Source organism: Aquarana catesbeiana, linkage group LG02 (assembly GCF_042186555.1).
Source record: "Aquarana catesbeiana isolate 2022-GZ linkage group LG02, ASM4218655v1, whole genome shotgun sequence".
Classification (NCBI taxonomy): Eukaryota; Metazoa; Chordata; class Amphibia; order Anura; family Ranidae; genus Aquarana; species Aquarana catesbeiana.
The window spans coordinates 466,385,358-466,404,927 of NC_133325.1; the positions used below are offsets into that span (position 1 = coordinate 466,385,358).

The 19,570-nt window shown below is 45.1% G+C and overlaps 1 protein-coding gene across 1 annotated transcript in view; it reads right to left on the reverse strand.

Annotated features, from left to right (window-relative positions):
• Positions 1 to 19,570, reverse strand: part of SYCP1 (synaptonemal complex protein 1) — a 360,929-nt gene that overhangs the window by 211,299 nt on the left and 130,060 nt on the right. The window contains exon 13 of the mRNA XM_073615691.1: positions 7,889 to 7,970. Within this exon, the coding sequence (XP_073471792.1) occupies positions 7,889 to 7,970 (82 nt within the window). The remainder of the gene's footprint in view (positions 1 to 7,888; positions 7,971 to 19,570) is intronic.

Sequence of the window (19,570 nt, forward strand, 5' to 3'; positions counted from 1 at the left end):
AAAAAAAAATTGTGCAATTTCCATTGCGACTTTAAAGTGCGACTTTGATGCAACTTGGCTTTGACCAATGTGATCGTTTTGTTGTTGCTCTAAAAAGTCGTTAGACATGTGCAGAACAGAATTTGTTTAGTTTTGTTTAGTTATTTTCTAACAAATTCCAAATTTTCAGAATGAGTTGAATTTGGATCAGTCGAAAAATGATCGACGGATTCCAATTCTGTATGAAGAATAGTTGGTTGTTAAGGGGTGGGCAAGGGAGTCTGATCAGTTGTTTCCCCACTGACAGCTAAATGTAAACAGATTAATCCTGGCAAAGAAAAACAAAAGAAACAGTGTGGGGTCCCTTTGGGTCTGGTATGGATTTTAAGGTGAACCCCACGCCAATGATGTGGGCCCCCCAAAATCCATACCAGACCTTTATCCAAGCATGTAGCCTGGCAGGTCAGGAAAGGGGGGAGCGATCGAGCCTCCCCCCCTACTTAATCATACTAGGCCGCATGCCCTCAACATGGGGGGATGCTTTAGTGGAGGGGGGCAAGGGCCTCTTCTCCACAACCCTGGCAGGTTATCTGAATCTGGAAGCCCCCTTGAAAAAGGGGGCCCCTAGATCCCAGCACCCCCCCCCCCATGGGAATGAGTATGGGGTATATAGCACCCCTACTCATTCACCTAAAAATTGTAAACACAAGATTTTGAGAAGACCTTTATTAAAAAATAAAAAAAAAAGTCACCTGCTGTGGATCCATCGTCAAATCACAATGCCCGTTGCCACCGCCGACCTGAAAAAGGAAAAAAAAAACCCTCCGGCCCCGACGAAGGCTCCCGCCATCTGACAGCTCTTTAACCAAGGGGCCTCCCTTGTGACGTCACAAACCAAGGGCATGCTGGGTCGGTGACATCACAAGTTATTTAAGACCTGTCAGATGGCGGGAGCCTTTGTTGAGACTGGAGGGTTTTTTTTCAGGTTGGCAGTAGTGGTGGGCATTATGGCAGCGGGCAGATCATGGACTTTTTTTTTATATTTTAAATAAAGGTATTGTCAAAAACTGCCTACTGTCATTTTTTTACACTACACTTTTTTTGGTGAATGAGTAGGGGCACTATGTACCCCGTACTCATTCACATGGAGGGGGATCTGGTTGTCCCCCTACCCCAATCCACCCCCTCCATGTTGAGGGCATGCAACCTGGTATGGTTCAGGAGGTGGCTTACTCACCCCCCCCCCTTTCCTGACCTGCGCTGCTTCTTTTTCTGATAAGGGTCGGGCATGGATTTGGGGGGGTGGGGGCATGCAATTTTTTCTTTTTAATTTTGGTGTGGGGTTCCCCTTAAGATCCATACCAGATCCAAAGGGCCTGGTATGGAATGGGGGAGGGGGACCCAATGTTTTTTTTTTTTAATTTATTTTTAATTGCCGGCAATCTTTTCATAAGTCGCACACAAATCATGCAGGCGCGACTTTTGAGGGTTTACATTGAAGTCTATGGCCCTCAGGTCGCATGAAAGTTGGACCAAAGTAGTGCAGGAACTACTTTAACCACTTCAGCCCCTGACCATTTGGCTGGCCAAAGACCAGAGCACTGCGATTCGGCACTGCGTCGCTTTAACTGATAATTGCGCGGTCGTACAACGTGGCTCCCAAACAAAATTGATCCTTTTTTCCCCACAAATAGAGCTTTCTTTTGGTGGTATTTGATCGGTACTCAGTATTTTTTTACTCTTTGCTATAATAAATATCCCCCAAAAATATATAAAAAAAACTTTTCCTCAGTTTAGGCCGATATGTATTCTACATATTTTTGGTAAGAAAAAAAATCGTAATAAGCGTATATTGATTTTTATTTATTTATTTCAGGTACTTATATAGCACCATCAATTCACGCAGCGCTTTACATATACATTGTACATTCACATCAGTCCCTACCCTCAAGGAGCTTACAATCTAAGGTCCCTAACTCACATTCATACATATACATATTAGGGACAATTTAGACAAGATCCAATTAACCTACCAGCATGTCTTTGGAGTGTTGGAGGAAACCCACGCAGGCAAAGGGAGAACATGCAAACTCCATTCAGGTAGTGTCGTGGTTGGGATTCGAACCAGCAACCCTTCTTACTGCTAGGTGAAAGTGCTATCCACTGCACCACTGTGTGATTGGTTTGCGCAAAATTGATAGCGTTTACAAAATAGGGGATAGATTTATGGCATTTTTATTTTAATTTATATTAGTAATGGCGGCGATCTGCGATTTTTATCGGGGCTGTGACATTATGATGGACACATCGGAGATTTTTGGGACCATTGTCATTTATACAGCGATCAGTGCAATTAAAAATGCATTGATTACTGTGTAAATGACACTGGCAGTGAAGGGGTTAACCACTAGGGGGGAAGTGAAGGGGTTAAGTGTGTCCTAGGGAGTGATTCTAACTGTGAGGGGGCTGGGCTTGAACACACAGGACAGTGATCACTGCTCTCGATTACAGAGAGCAGTAGATCACTGTCCTGTCACTAGGCAGAACAGGGAATGCTTTGTTTACATAAGCATCTCCCCGTTCTTCCTCTCCGTGACACGATTGCGGGCACCCAGCGGACATCGAGTCCGTGGGACCCACTGTCACGGAGACGGTGGCGCGCACATGCGCTCGTGACACCGCTTCTTAAAGGGGATGTACCTGTACGCCCTTTTGCCTGCCAGTGCCATTCTGCCGATGTACATCGGCGCGCGCTGTTTCGAAAGCGGTCGCACAGATATGAATGGTTATCGTTGAGAAACATGGGGTGAAACTTGTTATGTGACCGTGGGGTCCAAAGCCGTATGACAAGTTGCTCAAGCGTGAATGGGGTCTAAGTTTCACTTTTGAGACAAAGAAAGGCTAAGGAAACATTGCCTAGGCCCTTTCTCTGTAGCCACAGTTGCACTGCATATGAATAAACATGAATGAACATCGGTACTAATCACTCACTGTGTTCATTCAGAAAAGGAAGGGGCTGGTAAAGGACATATTTACTGGCCCCTTTCCCCACTCTCTATTCTGAAAGTGTCCGAAGGACGAGCGGGGGCCAAGGGAGCACACAGAGGGGCTAGGCAGCAAGAGGAATCCAATGGACAGTCGTGGATTATCGGTGCAACAGGGGATGGGCAATTACAAGAACCGATCTACCTGTATGGTTCTCCTTGAAGCAGCTGAAAGCTGTGAGAGGAAGAAGAGGAAAAGCTGTCTGTCAACTGCTTCATGGAGAGCCATACAGGATCATCCGTGACTGTCCATCAGATTCCCCCAGCTGCAAGAGTTTTCTTTGCAATTTGGTCTAGTTAATCTGCAGAGCGGTGTGGAAAACTGCAGCAGGGTTGCACTTTTCTGCACTGCTCTGCACCACAGGTGACAGCTGCAGGGAAGTTTGAACAGGCACAAAAAAAACATGGTTTTCTCTATGCCCTTGCAGGGAGCTGCATTTTTCTAATGCACAGGCTCTATAGGTGACTAATAATTGTAGTTCATCATGGGTGATATAAACATCCAATGTGGTCTAGGGTGCTTTCACACTATCAATCTATGCAGACTTGTGGCTAATCCTCTCTCACAAAGGTTCCACCCCAATATGGACAACTTCTGATCAAACAGCCAGTGTTTAACATGCAGTCAACAGCATCATCACCAATCGTTTTCTTTTTAACATGCTGTTTACCCAAGCTTCTCATTGCTTACATTCTTTATGTACACTAAGCTTGTGACCTACTGAAATTGTGTCTCGACTGCTCATCTTACTTTCTCAGCCTCTATATAGCTCCCACTCACCTCTATATATCTCCCAGCATTCAGATTTTCAGTTAGCTTGGAAGCATTGCTTGGTGTCATCCTAATGTCCAGACGTCAACAAGCAATGCCTCTGGTAACTGGAGCTATATCGAGACAGAAGTAAGATGAGTGGCAGAGGTAGGATTTCAATAGGTCACAAGCTGAGTATACATAAGGCAATGTAAGCACTGTGAAGATTCTGCTCATGTGAATGGAGGTTAGCGCCATACTGTAAATTATTATTTATGGTACTTATATAGCGCCGTCAATTTATGCAGCGCTTTAATTTGTCTCATCACATGTTCTAGGGCATATACATAAAAAATAAAAAAGAGCAGATCTTCAATAGGATCAACTACAGGAACAGACAGGAATAGGCCACTGTGTGATTAACTCTTTTTCCACTGGATAGATTTCGGCAGGGGAAAATCCTTTCCATAGTGATCCAATCATCATACTGTATATTGCACATTCTATCTGTTCATGAACAGGGAATTTTTTTGAGGGTTTTACAGGTGTCTTTGTACCCAAAAAGGCATGGTGACATGGAGGAGAATCAAGCTACATAATAGCAAGGCCTTTGCAACAGTGAGCTTTTACACACTAGCAAGCATGTTACATGAAGCTCCCTATTCCAAAATGCCGCAATGGGGGGAAGAAATATCTTCTGCAGCTTCCTCCAATACTGCTTCAATGTCCTCTTTATTCCCTGTCTGTCATTGTCTGCCATGTCTAGTCCAGTCATATTGGGATTGGACTTAAGTAAAGAAATTAAAGTAAGAGAAGAGGCTTGGTGTTTTTGAGCCCTTAGCGAAGATAGCTGTATTAACGCTGGTATTTATCTGAGGAACTGTGACATAGATGCAGAAAGTTCTGCTTTTGTCAGGTAGGTCACTGGTTGAATGCCTGACATACAGCTAGAACTGGATGCAGAGACCAGTGTAATGCCCTGTACACACGGTCGGATTTTCCGACAGAAAATGTGTGATAGGCCATTGTTGTCGGAAAATCCGACAGTGTGTAGGCTCCATCACACATTTTCCATCGGAATTTCCGACACACAAAGTTTGAGAGCAGGCCATAAAATTTTCCGACAACAAAATCCGTTGTCGGAAATTCCGATCGTGTGTACACAAATCCGACGCACAGAGTGCCATGCATGCTCAGAATAAATTAAGAGACGAAAGCTATTGGCTACTGCCCCGTTTATAGACCCGACGTACGGGTTTTACATCACCACGTCAGAACAATCGGATTTTCCGAAAACTGTGTGACCGTGTGTATACAAGACAAGTTTGAGCCAACATCCCTCGGAAAAAATCCATGGATTTTGTTGTCGGAATGTGTGATCAATGTCCGACCGTGTGTATGGGGCATTAGAGTCGGCTCTTGTTCTGGTGCAAGGGACTCATTGGGGTTGATTTACTAAAATTGGAGAGTGCAAAATCTGGTGTAGCTGTGCATGGTAGCCAATCAGCTTCTAACTTCAGCTTGTTCAATTAAACTTTGGCAAAAAAACCTGGAAGCTGATTGGTCTCTATGTAGAGCTGCACCGGATTTTGCACGCTCCAGTTTTAGTAAATCAACCCCATTGTCACCATTAACCACTTAAAGACCAGCCTCGTTTTGGATTTTAGGTGTTTACATGTTTAAAACAGGTTTTTTTGCTAGAAAATTACTTAGAACCCCCAAACATTATATATTGTTTTTTTTCTAACACCCTAGAGAATAAAATGGCGGTCATTGCAATACTTTTTTTTTGCACCGTATTTGCGCAGCGGTCTTTTTTTTGGAAAAAAATCACTTTTTTGAATAAAAAAATAAGACAACAGTAAAGTTAGCCCAATTTTTTTTTATATTGTGAAAGATAATGTTATGCCAAGTAAATTGATACCCAACATGTCACGCTTCAAAATTGCGCCCGCTCGTGGAATAGCGTCAAACTTTTACCCTTAAAAATCTCCATAGGCGACGTTTAAAAAAATTCTACAGGTTGCATGTTTGGAGTTACAGAGGAGGTCTAGGGCTAGAATTATTGCTCTCGTAATACTGGTTGCGGCGATACCTCACATGTGTGGTTTGACCACCGTTTTCATATGCGGGCGCTACTAACGTATGCGTTCGCCTCTGTGCGCGAGCTAGTCGGGACAGGGCGCTTTAAATTTTTTTTTTTTTTTTTTAATTATTTATTTTACTTTATTTTATTTATTTTTTCACTGTTTTAAAAAAAAAAAAAATTTGGATCACTTTTATTCCTATTACAAGGAATGTAAACATCCCTTGTAATAGAAAAAAGCATGACAGGTCCTCTTAAATATGAGATCTGGGGTCAAAAAGTCCTCAGATCTCATATTTAGACTAAAATGCAAAAAAAAAAAAAAAAAAGTTGTTTAAAAAAAATGACACAAAAAAAATTGTGCCTTTAAGAGAAGTGGGCGGAGCCGTCGTAATGACGTCGCTCCGGCCGTCACATGGTATAGAGACGGGTGGGGGCCATCTTGGCCTCACTCGTCTCAGTACCTCGGCGGTGACAGGTCCCGATCTCCTCCGCCGCTACCGACGGCTCCGGTAAGCGGCGGAGGGTGCGGGAGAGCGGCGGGAGGGGGGGTGGCACCTCTCCCGCCGCCGATAACGGTGATCTCGCGGCGAACCCGCCACTGAGACCACCATTATCGTGTACAGAACCGCTCGCTGTAAAGATGGATATCTCGGTTGTGGCAGCAGCTGCTGCCGTTACCGAGATATCCATCTTTTAAAAAATGACGTATATATACAGTGAGCGGTCGTGAAGTGGTTAAGAATGAGTTTTACGTGGGCCTTCTGCAGAGCAAATGTTTACATGCCCTTTTGCAATGGCTCCCTTTTGTCTGGTCTGCGCCATAGTTATACTTGAGGGTATTCCCCTATGGGGTACTCACAGAGCAGGGAGTGGAATATAGGGTTTCTCTGTAAAAAGGAGAAATGGTCTATCACCTTCAGTCCAGGAGAAATGGTCCATCAACTTCATGATTGTACAGGCTCTTCTGCACCACTGAAAATGCTTAGTCTGATGTCACTGCACACTGTGAGCTTCTCACAGCATACACATGAAACTGTAACAAGTCATATCGAGCCATTATTTCCCAGCTGAAGGAAATCCAGCATCATATAGCCTTTTCCTTCCCAGACTGTCTCTGGCCCATCCCCTTTAGTGCTTTTAATCATGGAGGGTCAGCATCACATGTGGCATTCTGCAAGAAAATGCAGTATGCCTAGGAACATCCACGCCTCAAAGCTGACATCACCCATCAAGACATTTTGATATTTGCATAACTCCTTCTAAGTGCCAGCCTACTACTTGCATCAGGGCCTCGGGCTATTGAGAGGAGTACTGAGGCAAGATTCTGTAATGTTTTCAGGAAGTTATGTATAGCACCCTGCCAGCCTCTCCCATCAGCCATAATCTGCCATACAGGCCCAGAGGCATAGAGGCACAGAAATTATGTATTTAAATCTTTCATTAGCCCACTGATAGGAAGGGGGTTGGGAAGGCAGAATATAAGCAGATTAAACTTCAGCTTTAAAGCAAAAACATTAAAAAAAAAGTGGAACTATGGGAAATATAAAAAACAAAAAAAAAAAACATATTCTATAATGCAGTCTGTCAATAGCAATAACACAGCAGCAGTTTTGTTTTTCTGGGTCCCTCTGAAACATTTTTTTACCTGTTGATTCTGCCAGTAAATCTGTTTCCTTTAACAGACCATGCTGTCCAGCAAAAATGGCAGTTAGCATTAGATGGCTTGTCTCAACCCTCTGACAGGTGTGCTTCCAGTGATTCTTACTTAGTTAAAGCTTTTATCCCAAAGGAACACCATTTCAGCATACATTTTTTTTATGTAAATGTTGTGGTATATGGGTATCATAATAGTTTGCTGGGTTGTTTCATTTTTGTACTAGTAATCTACATTCTACAAGACAGCTAAATGTACAGTTGTAGGTTTTCATTTTGAAGGAAAGATGGTTCCCCGCTAATACTGTTACTTCAAATTGCATACTGATAGCAGCATAGGGCAATCTAAGCAGAATATGACAAAGCTAATACCTCGTTTTCCCATTCATTTTGTAGGTTCCCAATGTGTTTGTCTTTTTCTTTCAGTTGCTCCTTAAAAGTCCCATTTTCCTTTCTAAATATAAAAAAAATAATATTACCAAATCACACATGGAGAACTAAGCATACAGGATACTGCATTTCAGTAAGAGGATAAGCGCCAAATATTATGCTTTCAGGCTTTGGACAATATTTTTTTTGCACAAAAATACAACATAGAAACATAGGTAAGTAGAGCATGTTATATCAAGACAAAATTAATTCCTAAAGTGGACCTATGGCCTTCCATTTAAAAAAAATTGTTCCGTGGCACAATGTATAAATTACGGCTCTATAACACCTGGCTTTCAAATGCTGCCAGTTATAGTGCAAAACTGCTTAACACCAATTGCATAGACTATTTACTAAGTGACAAACAGATAATTATACAATATTGTGAATGAACAAAGTGGTCAGTTATGATGTAATCAAATAAATAAAATCCACAAAATAAACAGCAACAAGTTCCTTCTAAGCAAGTTCTTTAGTTCTCCACCACCTTCTCACACATGTACTGCTTACCAGAGATTACTGAGGCACTCAATATGGAGGCACTGTGAGTAATTGGGCACTGAGTACATGGGCACTGTGAGCAGGAGGAAAGGCTGTGTGACCAGCAAGCTGGGTGAGGAAGAGAGAAAGGCAAGCAGGAGCACTGGCAGTGGATGCCAGAGGCTGTGAAAGTTGGAGCAAAAGGAAAAGATGCCAAGGGCCATGTGACAGAGAGAAGGAGGAACGGACGCTGGGTGTTGTGTGCTCAGAGGGTAAGAACCAGGCAGGAGGAGGAGAGGACACCAGGAGGTCCTGTGATCAGTGAACAAGAGCAGGAGGAGAGGAAAGGACGCTGGAGGCTGTGTGATCAGTGGGCAGGAGATCCCAAACAGCTAGGGAACTACTAGTGTTCAGAATAAAATAAAGGCAGGAAGGAAGATTAACAATATGAACAGATAATTAACACTAAATTGTGTAAAAATATAATTCCTAACATTTCCTGGATTATCCCCATTACACTAATGGATAACATGTCCAGCAGGAATGGTTTTGGTGCAATGTATACGCTCCCTGAGCAACCGTTCAAGGATGAACAGAAATGCGCAAAAAGCAGATTGTTTCCTTGGAAAGCCAGATATCAAATGTAGCAACTGGCAACACTGCAAAGTGACTGTACCCTTTAGTTTCGGTTCACACATGGGCAACACGACTTTAACGCGACTTTGTACCGCGACTTCAACGCGGCTTCAGCGCGACTTTGGCACGACTTCGGCAAATTACGAGGCGACTTCAAGTCGCCTCCATGACGGGCGACTTCGCTGGCGGCCCCCCTCCCACCGTACCAGGCCGCATGCCCTCAACATGGGGGGTGCTTCGGGGCAGTGTGCGCCCCCCCCCCAAAGCACCTTGTCCCCATGTTGATGAGGACAAGGGCCTCTTCCCGACAACCCTGGCCGTTGGTTGTCGGGGTCTGCGGGCGGGGGGCTTATCGGAATCTGGGAGCCCCCTTTAATAAGGGGGCCCCCAGATCCCGGCCCCCCCACCCTATGTGAATGAGTATGGGGTACATGGTACCCCTACCCATTCACCTAGGGAAAAAAAGCGTCAATAAAACAAACAGTACACAGGTTTTTAAAATAATTTATTAGGCAGCTCCGGGATCTTCTTCCGACTTCGGGGGTCCTCTTCCGACTTCGGGGGTCTCTCCGCCGTCTCCTCCTGGTGTCCGCATCTTCTGCCGGCTCCTCCGCTATCTTCTGCAGCTCAATTGCTAGCGGTGGTCCGGACTTCTGCCTTCTTCTTTTCTTCCAGAGATGTTGACACGACGCTCTCTCCAGCTGGAATGGTCTCTGAACGCTCCGCAACGGACTTATATAGGCGGTGACCCCGCCCCCTTATGAGGTCACTGTCCCAGGGCATGCTGGGGCTGTGCCGTCATAAGGGGGCGTGGTCATCACCCGGTGACCACGCCTCCTAAAACGTCACAGACCCAGCATGCCCAGGGACTGTGACGGCATAAGGGGGCGGGGTCACCGCCTATATAAGTCCCTTGCAGAGCGCACAGAAACCATTCTGGCTGGGGAGAGCGTCGTGTCAACATCTCTGGAAGAGAAGAGGGAAGAAGATGATCCAGAGGTCCGGACCACCGCTGGCAAAAGAGCGCCAGAAGATAGCGGTGGAGCCGGCAGAAGATGCGGACAGCAGGAGAAGACGCCGGAGAGACCCCCGAAGTGGGAAGAAGATCCCGGAGCTGCCTAATAAATTATTTTAAATACCTGTGTACTGTGTTTTTTATTGACGCTTTTTTCCCTAGGTGAATGGGTAGGGGTACCATGTACCCCATACCTATTCACATAGGGTGGGGGGCCGGGATCTGGGGGCCCCCTTATTAAAGGGGGCTCCCAGATTCCGATAAGCCCCCCGCCCGCAGACCCCGACAACCAACGGCCAGGGTTGTCGGGAAGAGGCCCTTGTCCTCATCAACATGGGGACAAGGTGCTTTGGGGTGGGGAGGGGCCGCAGCGCGCCCCCCTCCCCCAAGGCACCAAACCCCCCATGTTGAGGGCATGCGGCCTGGTACGGTTCAGGAGGGGGGGGGGGCGCTCGCTCGTCCCCACCCCCATTCCTGTCCGGCCGGGCTGCGTGCTCGGATAAGGGTCTGGTATGGATTGGGGGGGGGGGGGGACCCCCCACGCCGTTTTTTCGGCGTAGGGGGTTCTCCTCAAGGTCCATACCAGACCCAAGGGCCTGGTATGCCCTTGGAGGGGGAACCCATGCCGGATTTTTATTTAAAATTTGGCGCGGAGTTCCCCTCAAGATCATCTGAGCACAAGTCGCATGCCGAAGTCGGATCATGCGAGACGGCGATCCGACTTTGATCCGACTTCAATGATAGTCAATAGGCTGAAGTCAGATCAAAGTAGTACAGGGAGTACGCTCTGAAGTCGGAGCGACTTCAGTAGTGTCTATTAAGACGCTAGCGTTAACTCCCATTGAAACTATTTCTGGAGCGACTTGGGGCGACTTGAGGGCGTACAAGTCGGATCCCAAGTCGCCCCAGTGTGAACCGAGCCTTAGGTGCTAGCAGGGGCCAGTACAGAGGAGGGTGGAGATATGGGAGGTGCCACCCATCACACTGCATATAATTTAGCACACATCACAATTTAAACATCTGGCTGGTGGGAGGAGAGTCTCTCCCCCTCCAACAATGCCTAGAGCAGTGGAAGCCACTGGGTGATATCACTACTCTAGGGCATTCCAACCCATCGTTGGCCCTGCATATCACTAACAGGGAGAGGCTTTGTGACCCCAATCAATGCATAGAAAATCAAGCCGGTGCCGGGGTCCCTTACCCGCAATGGCGACGGCAGCACCAGACCAGCCGATGGAAACATCGCTGGACTCCAGGACAGGTAAGTGTCCTAATGTTAAAAGTCAGCAGCTACAGTATGTGTAGCTGCTGACTTTTAATTTTTAAAGGGGTGGGCAGAACTCCGCTTTAAGCAGGGAAATAACTTCACAGCAGGATATAGAAATTTTACAAGAAGACCTCAATAAAATAAGGGATGGACAACTAAAAGCTAAATGAGGTTTAATGTTGAAAAATTTAAATCAATGTACATAGGGGCTAAAAATATGAACACAAGTTACTCGCTGGGGTGAATCTTTGGGGAAATCAAGGATGGAAAAAGATATGGGGGTCCTAGTTGATCACAGGCTATGCAATAGTATGCAATGCCAAGCTGCAGCAATTAAAGCTAGCAAAATATTAGCATGCATTAAAAAGGGTATTTACTCAAGAGATAAATCTATAATTCTACCACTTTACAAAACTCTGGCCGAGCCACATCTTGAGTATGCCATCAGTTCTGGTCACCAGTCTTCAGGAAGGATGAGCTGGAGCTGGAAAAAGTCCAGAGAAGGGTAACAAAGCTAAGCGGACTTCAGTTATGAGGAATGACTGCAAGCATTAAACTTATTCTCCATGGAGAAAAGACACTTAAGAGGAGATACAATAGCAACATACAAATATCTCAATGGTGATTCTAGCATAGGGAGAATGCTATTCAGTCTAAAGTCATTTAAGAGGACACATGGCCACGCAGTGAAGTTGGAAGAGAAGCAGTTTAACCTTAAACTGTGTAAGGGTTTTTTTCACTCTCACAGTGGTAAAGATGTGGAATTCCCTAAGACCTGAAAATTATTTCAAGGGCTTCTTTGGGGGGAAATTGTTGAGAAATCTGTTCTATGAATACTGTCCTGTGTCCTGTACAGTACAATTAACCACATATACTGTGGCAGGTCGGCTCTATTAAGCGAAACGACATTTCGTGCAATAGACAGCAGCGGCGCGCCGATTGGTCAGAGGGGGAGCCAATCGGCGGGTCTGCAAACGCGATGTCCGCTGGCCACCGGCGATCGCTCCACATCTGGGTAAGTGAAGTGAAGGACATCGTGGGGTCCTCTGAGGTGAGCCTGCGCTGGCTGGGTAGCAGTGGTGGTTCGGTAGTCTTATCTCCTGTGGGCACCGATCGTTAGCTGGATATATTAGGCTGGAACAGGAAGAGGGGCTGAAACGCATGTGGACCGCAGCGACGTCACCGGATATGATGCAACGCGTTTCCGAGCGTGCGCTCTGCCGATTATGATGACAGGCGCGCTCCTGTTTTAAGCTGGCTTGTGCTGGAGTGTGAGTGCCTTATATAAGGGGCGTTGATTGGCTGAAGTGGTGCATCAATTATCACTCACATGAATGGACAATTTGAGAGGCCCTCTAGTGGCCGAGATTGGCGCCATCTTATGGCTTAAAACAAAAACTACTCATGAAAAGGACATAGTAAGATTACCAGTGCTTAATACTGGCTGGGCAGCAATTGGTGCAACATTAAAACAGTATAAAAACACAGACAGACAACATGCATCTTAACCACTTCAATACAGGGCTTTTATACACCCTTCCTTCCCAGACCAAATTTTAGCTTTCAGCGCTCTCACACTTTGAATGACAATTACTCAGTCATGCTACACTGTACCCAAACCAAATTTTTATCATTTTTTTCTCACAAACATAGCTTTCTTTTGGTGGTATTTAATCACTGCTGTTTTTTTTTATTTTTTGCAATATAAGCGAAAAAAGAGAGAAATTTTTGAAAAAAAAACACTTTTTTTTAGTTTTTATTGTAAAATTTTGCAAATAAGTAATTTTTCTTCGTAAATTTGGGCCAAAATGTATACTGCTACATATCTTTAGTAAAAATAACCCAAATTAGTGTATATTATTTGGTCTCTGTGAAAGTTATAGAGTCTACAAGCTATGGTGCAAATCATTGAAAAATGATCACATCTGATCACACCTGATGTACTGAAGGCCTATCTCATTTCTTGAGGCCCTAACAAGCCAGGAAAGTACAAATACCCCCCAAATTACCCCTTTTTGGAAAGCAGACATTCCAAGGTATTTAGCAAGAGGCATGGTGAGCTTTTTGAAGTTGTAATTTTTTCCCACAATTCTTGGAAATTTTTTTTTTTTTTGCACAAAATCGTCATAATAACAAGTTATTTCTCTCACACAGCACATGCATACTTGCAATAACACCCCAAAATACATTCTGCTACTCCTCCTGAGTATAGTGATACCACATGTGTGAGACTTTTACACAGCCTGGCCACATACAGAGGTCTAAAATCCAACTAGCCCTGTCAGGCATTTTACGAGCATAAATTGCACATCTCATATGATGACAACCTATCACACTTTTGAAGGCCCTGGAGCACCAGGACAATGGAAACGCCCACAAAATGACCCCATTTTGGAAAGCTAACACCCCAACGTATAATCTATGAGGCATAATTAGTCTTTTGAATGGTTCATTTTTTTCCCGAAGTTTTTGGAAACTGTGGAAAAAAAATGAAAATGCATGAAAACGTATTTTTTTTACACAAAGTTGTCCATTCATAAGATATTTCCAACACATAGCATGTACATAGCAAAAATGACACCCCAAAATACATTCTGCTACTCCTCCTGAGTATGGCGATACCACATGTGTGAGACTTTTACATAGTCTGGCCACATACAGAGGCCCAACATTGAAGTAGCAGCTCCAGGCATTCTAGGAGCATAAATTACACATCTCATTTCTCAACCACCTATTACAATTTTGAAGGCCCTGGAGCACCAGGACAACGGAAACGCCCACAAAATGACCCCATTTTAGAAAGCTAACACCCCAACGTATAATCTATGAGGCATAATTAGTCTTTTGAATGGTTCATTTTTTTCCCGAAGTTTTTGGAAACTGTGGAAAAAAAATGAAAACGCATTTTTTTTACACAAAGTTGTCCATTCATAAGATATTTCCAACACATAGCATGTACATAGCAAAAATGACACCCCAAAATACATTCTGCTACTCCTCCTGAGTATGGCGATACCACATGTGTGAGACTTTTACATAGTCTGGCCACATACAGAGGCCCAACATCCAAGTAGCACTGTCAGTTGTTCTAGGAGCATACATTACACACAAATTCCTGCCAACCTATCACATTGTTGAAGGCCCTTCATATTTCTAACACATAGCATGTACTGTACATACCAATTACAAACCAAAATACATTCTGCTGAGTAAAGGGTAAAGAAAAGATTACCTGCAGTTTTAGTAGTGCAGTGGTCCACAGAGAAGAGCATTGGTCCAGGCAGCAGGCAGGAACGTGGACAGCAACAGCAAAACAGGCAGCAGGCAGGAATAGTCAGTAAAGGTAGAGATGTCAGCACAGCCAAAGCATTAGTCCAGATAGCAGGCAGGGATGTGGTCAGCAGCAGCAAAAGGATCAAAGGATCGTCCATGCAGCAGGCAGGAATACTGTCCATAGTTAGTACATGCAGCAGGCAGAGGTATGGTCAGCACAGCCAGAGTATTTGGCCAGGGAGCAGGCAGTATCATCAAGCTTAGGGCATTGGTCAGGAAAGAATGGGGACAGGGGTAGAGGCTTCTCCCACCCAAATCGCTTTGAAGCCTCCGGGCAACCAGACCCTGTTATGGGAACACAGAAAACCAAAAACTGGTTTTCTGAACTCCGAACACTATTCTGGAGCCCCTCACATATGTGAGACCCCTGTGTAGCAGGGTGAAAGATCAATCTAAGGGGCAGGCAAAAACATGGTCAACAGGCCGAGGTCAGTGCAGGTAAAAGGCAGAAATAGACGGTAGGCAGAGGCATAGTCGATACAGTCCAGGGTCAGTTCACGTGAAAGGCAAAAACATGGCGGAAAAACAATGCAGACGGTAGGCAGAGGCATAGTCGAGAAACAGGCCAGGGTCGGTTCACATGGAAGGCAATAATATGGTTGGATGAGGAAGGTAAATATTCAGGACAGAAATTAAAAACGGGGAAATGGCAGTATTAGAAATATGGACTAATAATTTTCCAGAGTGTGATATCGCCTGAAGCATTCTCCGATGCAAAGGCCAGGTTGGGAGGGACAGTCGGTACAATGGAAGCTCGTATCTTTCCTAATTCCTCTTTTGGTGCACACCCGACATTTTTTTTGGCGTCGTCTTCCGGATCCTGTTGGTGGAATATGGTCTGGGAAATGGCGCTCATGTAGTCTGCTGACAGAATCGGAGCGAATGCTTTCTGGGGGGGATACTTGCTGATAAATCAGGGCAGTGACAATGTCTTCAATAAACTTTATGAAGGTGGTGGGCGTTTCTGTGGATTTTTGGTATATTATGAAAGAATTTAAAAGGGCCAAATGAAAAAAGTAAATTGCGACTTTTTTGTACCAGAATAAGGTTTTTCTTGTTGAAAGATAGGGCTGCAACAACTGATCGTTTAAATCCACCCCCCCCCATGTATTTATTGTACTCAGTGATACAGGTTGGCTTGCGAACGGTACCGCGTCATCTGTGAAGTTCCACCGAGGTGTCATCGTGGATGGTGGACATGATGTACACTTCTTTTCTATCCCTCCACTTCACAGCCAACACTTCTTCGTTCCTCAAGCTTGTCGATTCCCCCCTTGGAATGTTTGTGGTGACAAGACACTGTGGGAAGCCCTTTTGGTTTTTTCTAGCTGTACCACAGGCCAAAGTTTGTTTGAGATATAGGTGGCGGAGAAGGGGCAAACTCGTATAATAATTATCCATATAAATATGGTACCCCTTTTGGAGGAGTGGGAATGCCAACTCCCAAACAATTTTCCCACTTATTCCCATGTACGAGGGACATTCAGGGGGCTGGAGCTGGGTATCTTTCCCTTCGTACATGCGGAATGCGTACACATAACCAGTGGCACTTTCACAAAGCTTGTTAAGCTTCAAGCCATACCTCGCCCTCTTACTGGGTATATATTGTTTGATTCCCAGCCGGCCTGTGAAATGCACCAGGGATTCGTCCACAGATATATTTTTTTCAGGGACATAAACTTCGGCAAACTTCTGGGAAAAAAAATTAATTAGGGGGCGAACTTTATATAATTTGTCAAAGTTTGGGTGATTTCGGGGGGGGCACTGTGAGTTGTCATTAAAATGCAAGAAGCGCATTATGATTTCGTATCGGGACCTGGACATGGCTGCTGAAAAATTTGGCATATGTTGGATGGGTTTGGTCGACCAATACTTATGAATTTCATTTTTTTTTGTAAGCCCCATGTTCAGGGTTAGGCCTAAAAACAATGTTAGCTCCACTACTGTTAGCGGTCTCCACTCAAAAGGGCGGGCATAGCTGGAGCTGGGGTTGGCTGCAATAAATTGTTGGGCAAACAGATTAGTTTGGTCCACGATGCCTTGAATCCAATCGTTCGGGAAAAATAAATTTAAAAAATCCATTTGTGTAAATCCTGCAGTGTTGACCTGCACACCCGACTGTGCTGTAAAAGGGGGGATCGTGGCTGACCCTGTGGTAAAAGGCAGCCACAATGGGTTTGCCAAGGAATCTGGAAGATGGGTTTGGGCCCTACTTCTTTGGCGTCCACTTGTGCTGGGTCTTTCCTCCTGGGATCTAGCAGCGCTTGTACTGGGCCCCTCCTCCTGGGGTCTACCGCCGCTGGCACTGCTGGTAGCTGCCTGGTTTTCAGACCGTCGTCTTTTTGGACGGACTACTTCCTCCTCTAAATCTGATCCGGATGTGCTGCCTTCGGGGGGCTCATATTCCGAATCAGAACCAGAATCTGAACTGAGCGGTGAGAGCTCCCCGTTGCTCTCATCGGTCAGACTCAGGATCTGGTATGCCTCTTCTGGGGTGTACATCTTTCTGGACATAGTGGCTGACTGGCTGTATGTACTCTGGTGGCAAGTGATGAGGTGGCGGGTACTCTGGTGGCAGATGATGAGGTGGCGGGTACTCTGGTGGCAGGTGATGAGGTGGCAGGTACTCTGGTGGCAGGTGATGAGGTGGCAGGTACTCTGGTGGCAGGTGATGAAGTGGCGGGTACTCTGGTGGCAGGTGATGAGGTGGCGGGTACTCTGGTGGTGAGGTGGCGGGTACTCTGGTGGCAAGTACTCTGGTGGCAGGTGATGAGGTGGCGGGTACTCTGGTGGCAGGTGATGAGGTGGCGAGTACTCTGGTGGCAGGTGATGAGGTGGCGGGTACTCTGGTGGCAGGTGATGGACAGGTACTCTGAGATGACAGGTACTCTGAGGTGACAGGTACTCTGAGGTGACAGGTACTGAGGTGACAGGTACTCTTTATTTAGGAGGGGCGATCTGGGCACAGTAGTACATGTAATTAGTAACTCACTGTTAGCTGATCTCTTCTCCTCACACTGGATCGGTGTGTGAGGAGAAGAGCCCAGCAACAGCAGTTACTATCTGACTGTGTGTGTTTTGTTTACATTAGTGACCGGCTGTGATTGGACACAGCCGGTCATGTGATGCAGAGCCATGCCATTGGCTACAGTGATCGGGGCTGAGCCGTATCCAGGGGAAAAGCCTCAGCCCCGATCACCGCCCTGATCACTCCTCTTCCGCCGGAAACCGAGTAGTACACGCTTCCCAATGCCGCTCTGCATCCGCCGTTACCGCCGCTTCGCCGCCCGCCGCACGCCGCCGCCGCTGCTTCAATACCCCCATCGGGGAACAGCTGTGTCCTGAGGGACACAACGGTACCCCGATCGCCGCTCTGCGGGCCCCCGGGGGCCCGCAGTAGCGGCGGAAAGCCGAGGCCGTCATATGACGTCCACCCAGGATGGGAGATCCCATCTGTCGACGTCATTTGACTATGGCCGGGTATTGAAGCGGTTAAACAAGCCAATTAGAAATGAGTGTAAATAACATGATGTTAGACAATAAAATGAATTATAAATATCAAGAAATTCTAAAGGGGAGCCCGCATAAAGTTCAACATTGTAATAAAAATAACTCTGCTGGTGTGGTGTGTTTTATGTGAGAAACATTACATACTCACACAATAGGTATATATTAAAAATAGCTCTCTATATGTGCATGGGGGAGGCCACAGTTGAATAAAACATATGCATCATAACAAGATGACGCAAAGAAGTAGATAAATGCTGGATTGAATAACATTGTAAATATATGTAAAAAAACACAACAACAAAACAAACGTGTCAGAATTTTGCACCTAAGAAGACTGAGTTACTGGGCATCATGTGGATAGGTATGTGTGATATGCAATGGGAATCGATTGTTAAATATATCTACATGTCTTTTTTGTTTACAGTGCAAAAAATAAACGCAGAGGTGATCAAATACCACCAAAAGAAAACTTCTTTTGTGGGGGAAAAAAAGGGCATCAATTTTATTTGGATACAGCGTTGCACGACCATGCAGTTGTCAGTTAATCACTTCACGCAAATCGCCGTACCTGTACGTCGGTACTTTGACGCTAAATACCGTTGTTGTGGCAGCAGCTAGCCATTTTTAGGAACGGTGTGCGTTTCTCTTTGAGGTAAAAGTGGTCTCTGCGATGGGTTCACCACGAGATCACTTTTAATCGGTGGCGGGAGAGGCCCCCATCGGTGGCGGAGAGGTCTTTTTGACCCAAGATCTCATATATAAGAGGTCCTGTCATGCTTTTTTTTCTATTACAAGGGATGTTTACATTTGTTGTACTAGGAATAAAAGTGACCCTTTTTTTTTTTTTTTTAAAAAGGACAGTGTCAAAATAAAAAATAAAAAGTAAAATAAATAAGAAAAAAATAAAAATAAAATTTAAAGCGCCCCGTCCCAACAAGCTCGCGCGCAGAAGCGAACGCATACGTGAGTAGCACCCGAATATGAAAATGGTGTTCAAACCACACATGTGAGGTACTGCCACGATCGTTAGACCTCCTCTAATTCAAAACTGGTAACCTGTAGAAATGAATTAAACATTGCCTATGGAGATTTTTGTCGCCATTCCACGAGCGGGCTAAATTTTGAAGCGTGACATGTTGGGTATCAATTTACTCAGAGTAACATTATCTTTCACAATATTTTAAAAAATGGGCTAACTTTACTGTTGTCTTATTTTCTAATTAAAAAAGGTGCACTTGTAAGACCGCTGCGCAAATACAGTGTGACAGAAAGTATTGCAACAACCACCATTTTATTCTCTAGGGTGTTAGAAAAAATATATATATACATATATAATATTTGGGGCTTCTAAGTAATTTTCTAGCAAAAAAAAAAAAAAATGATT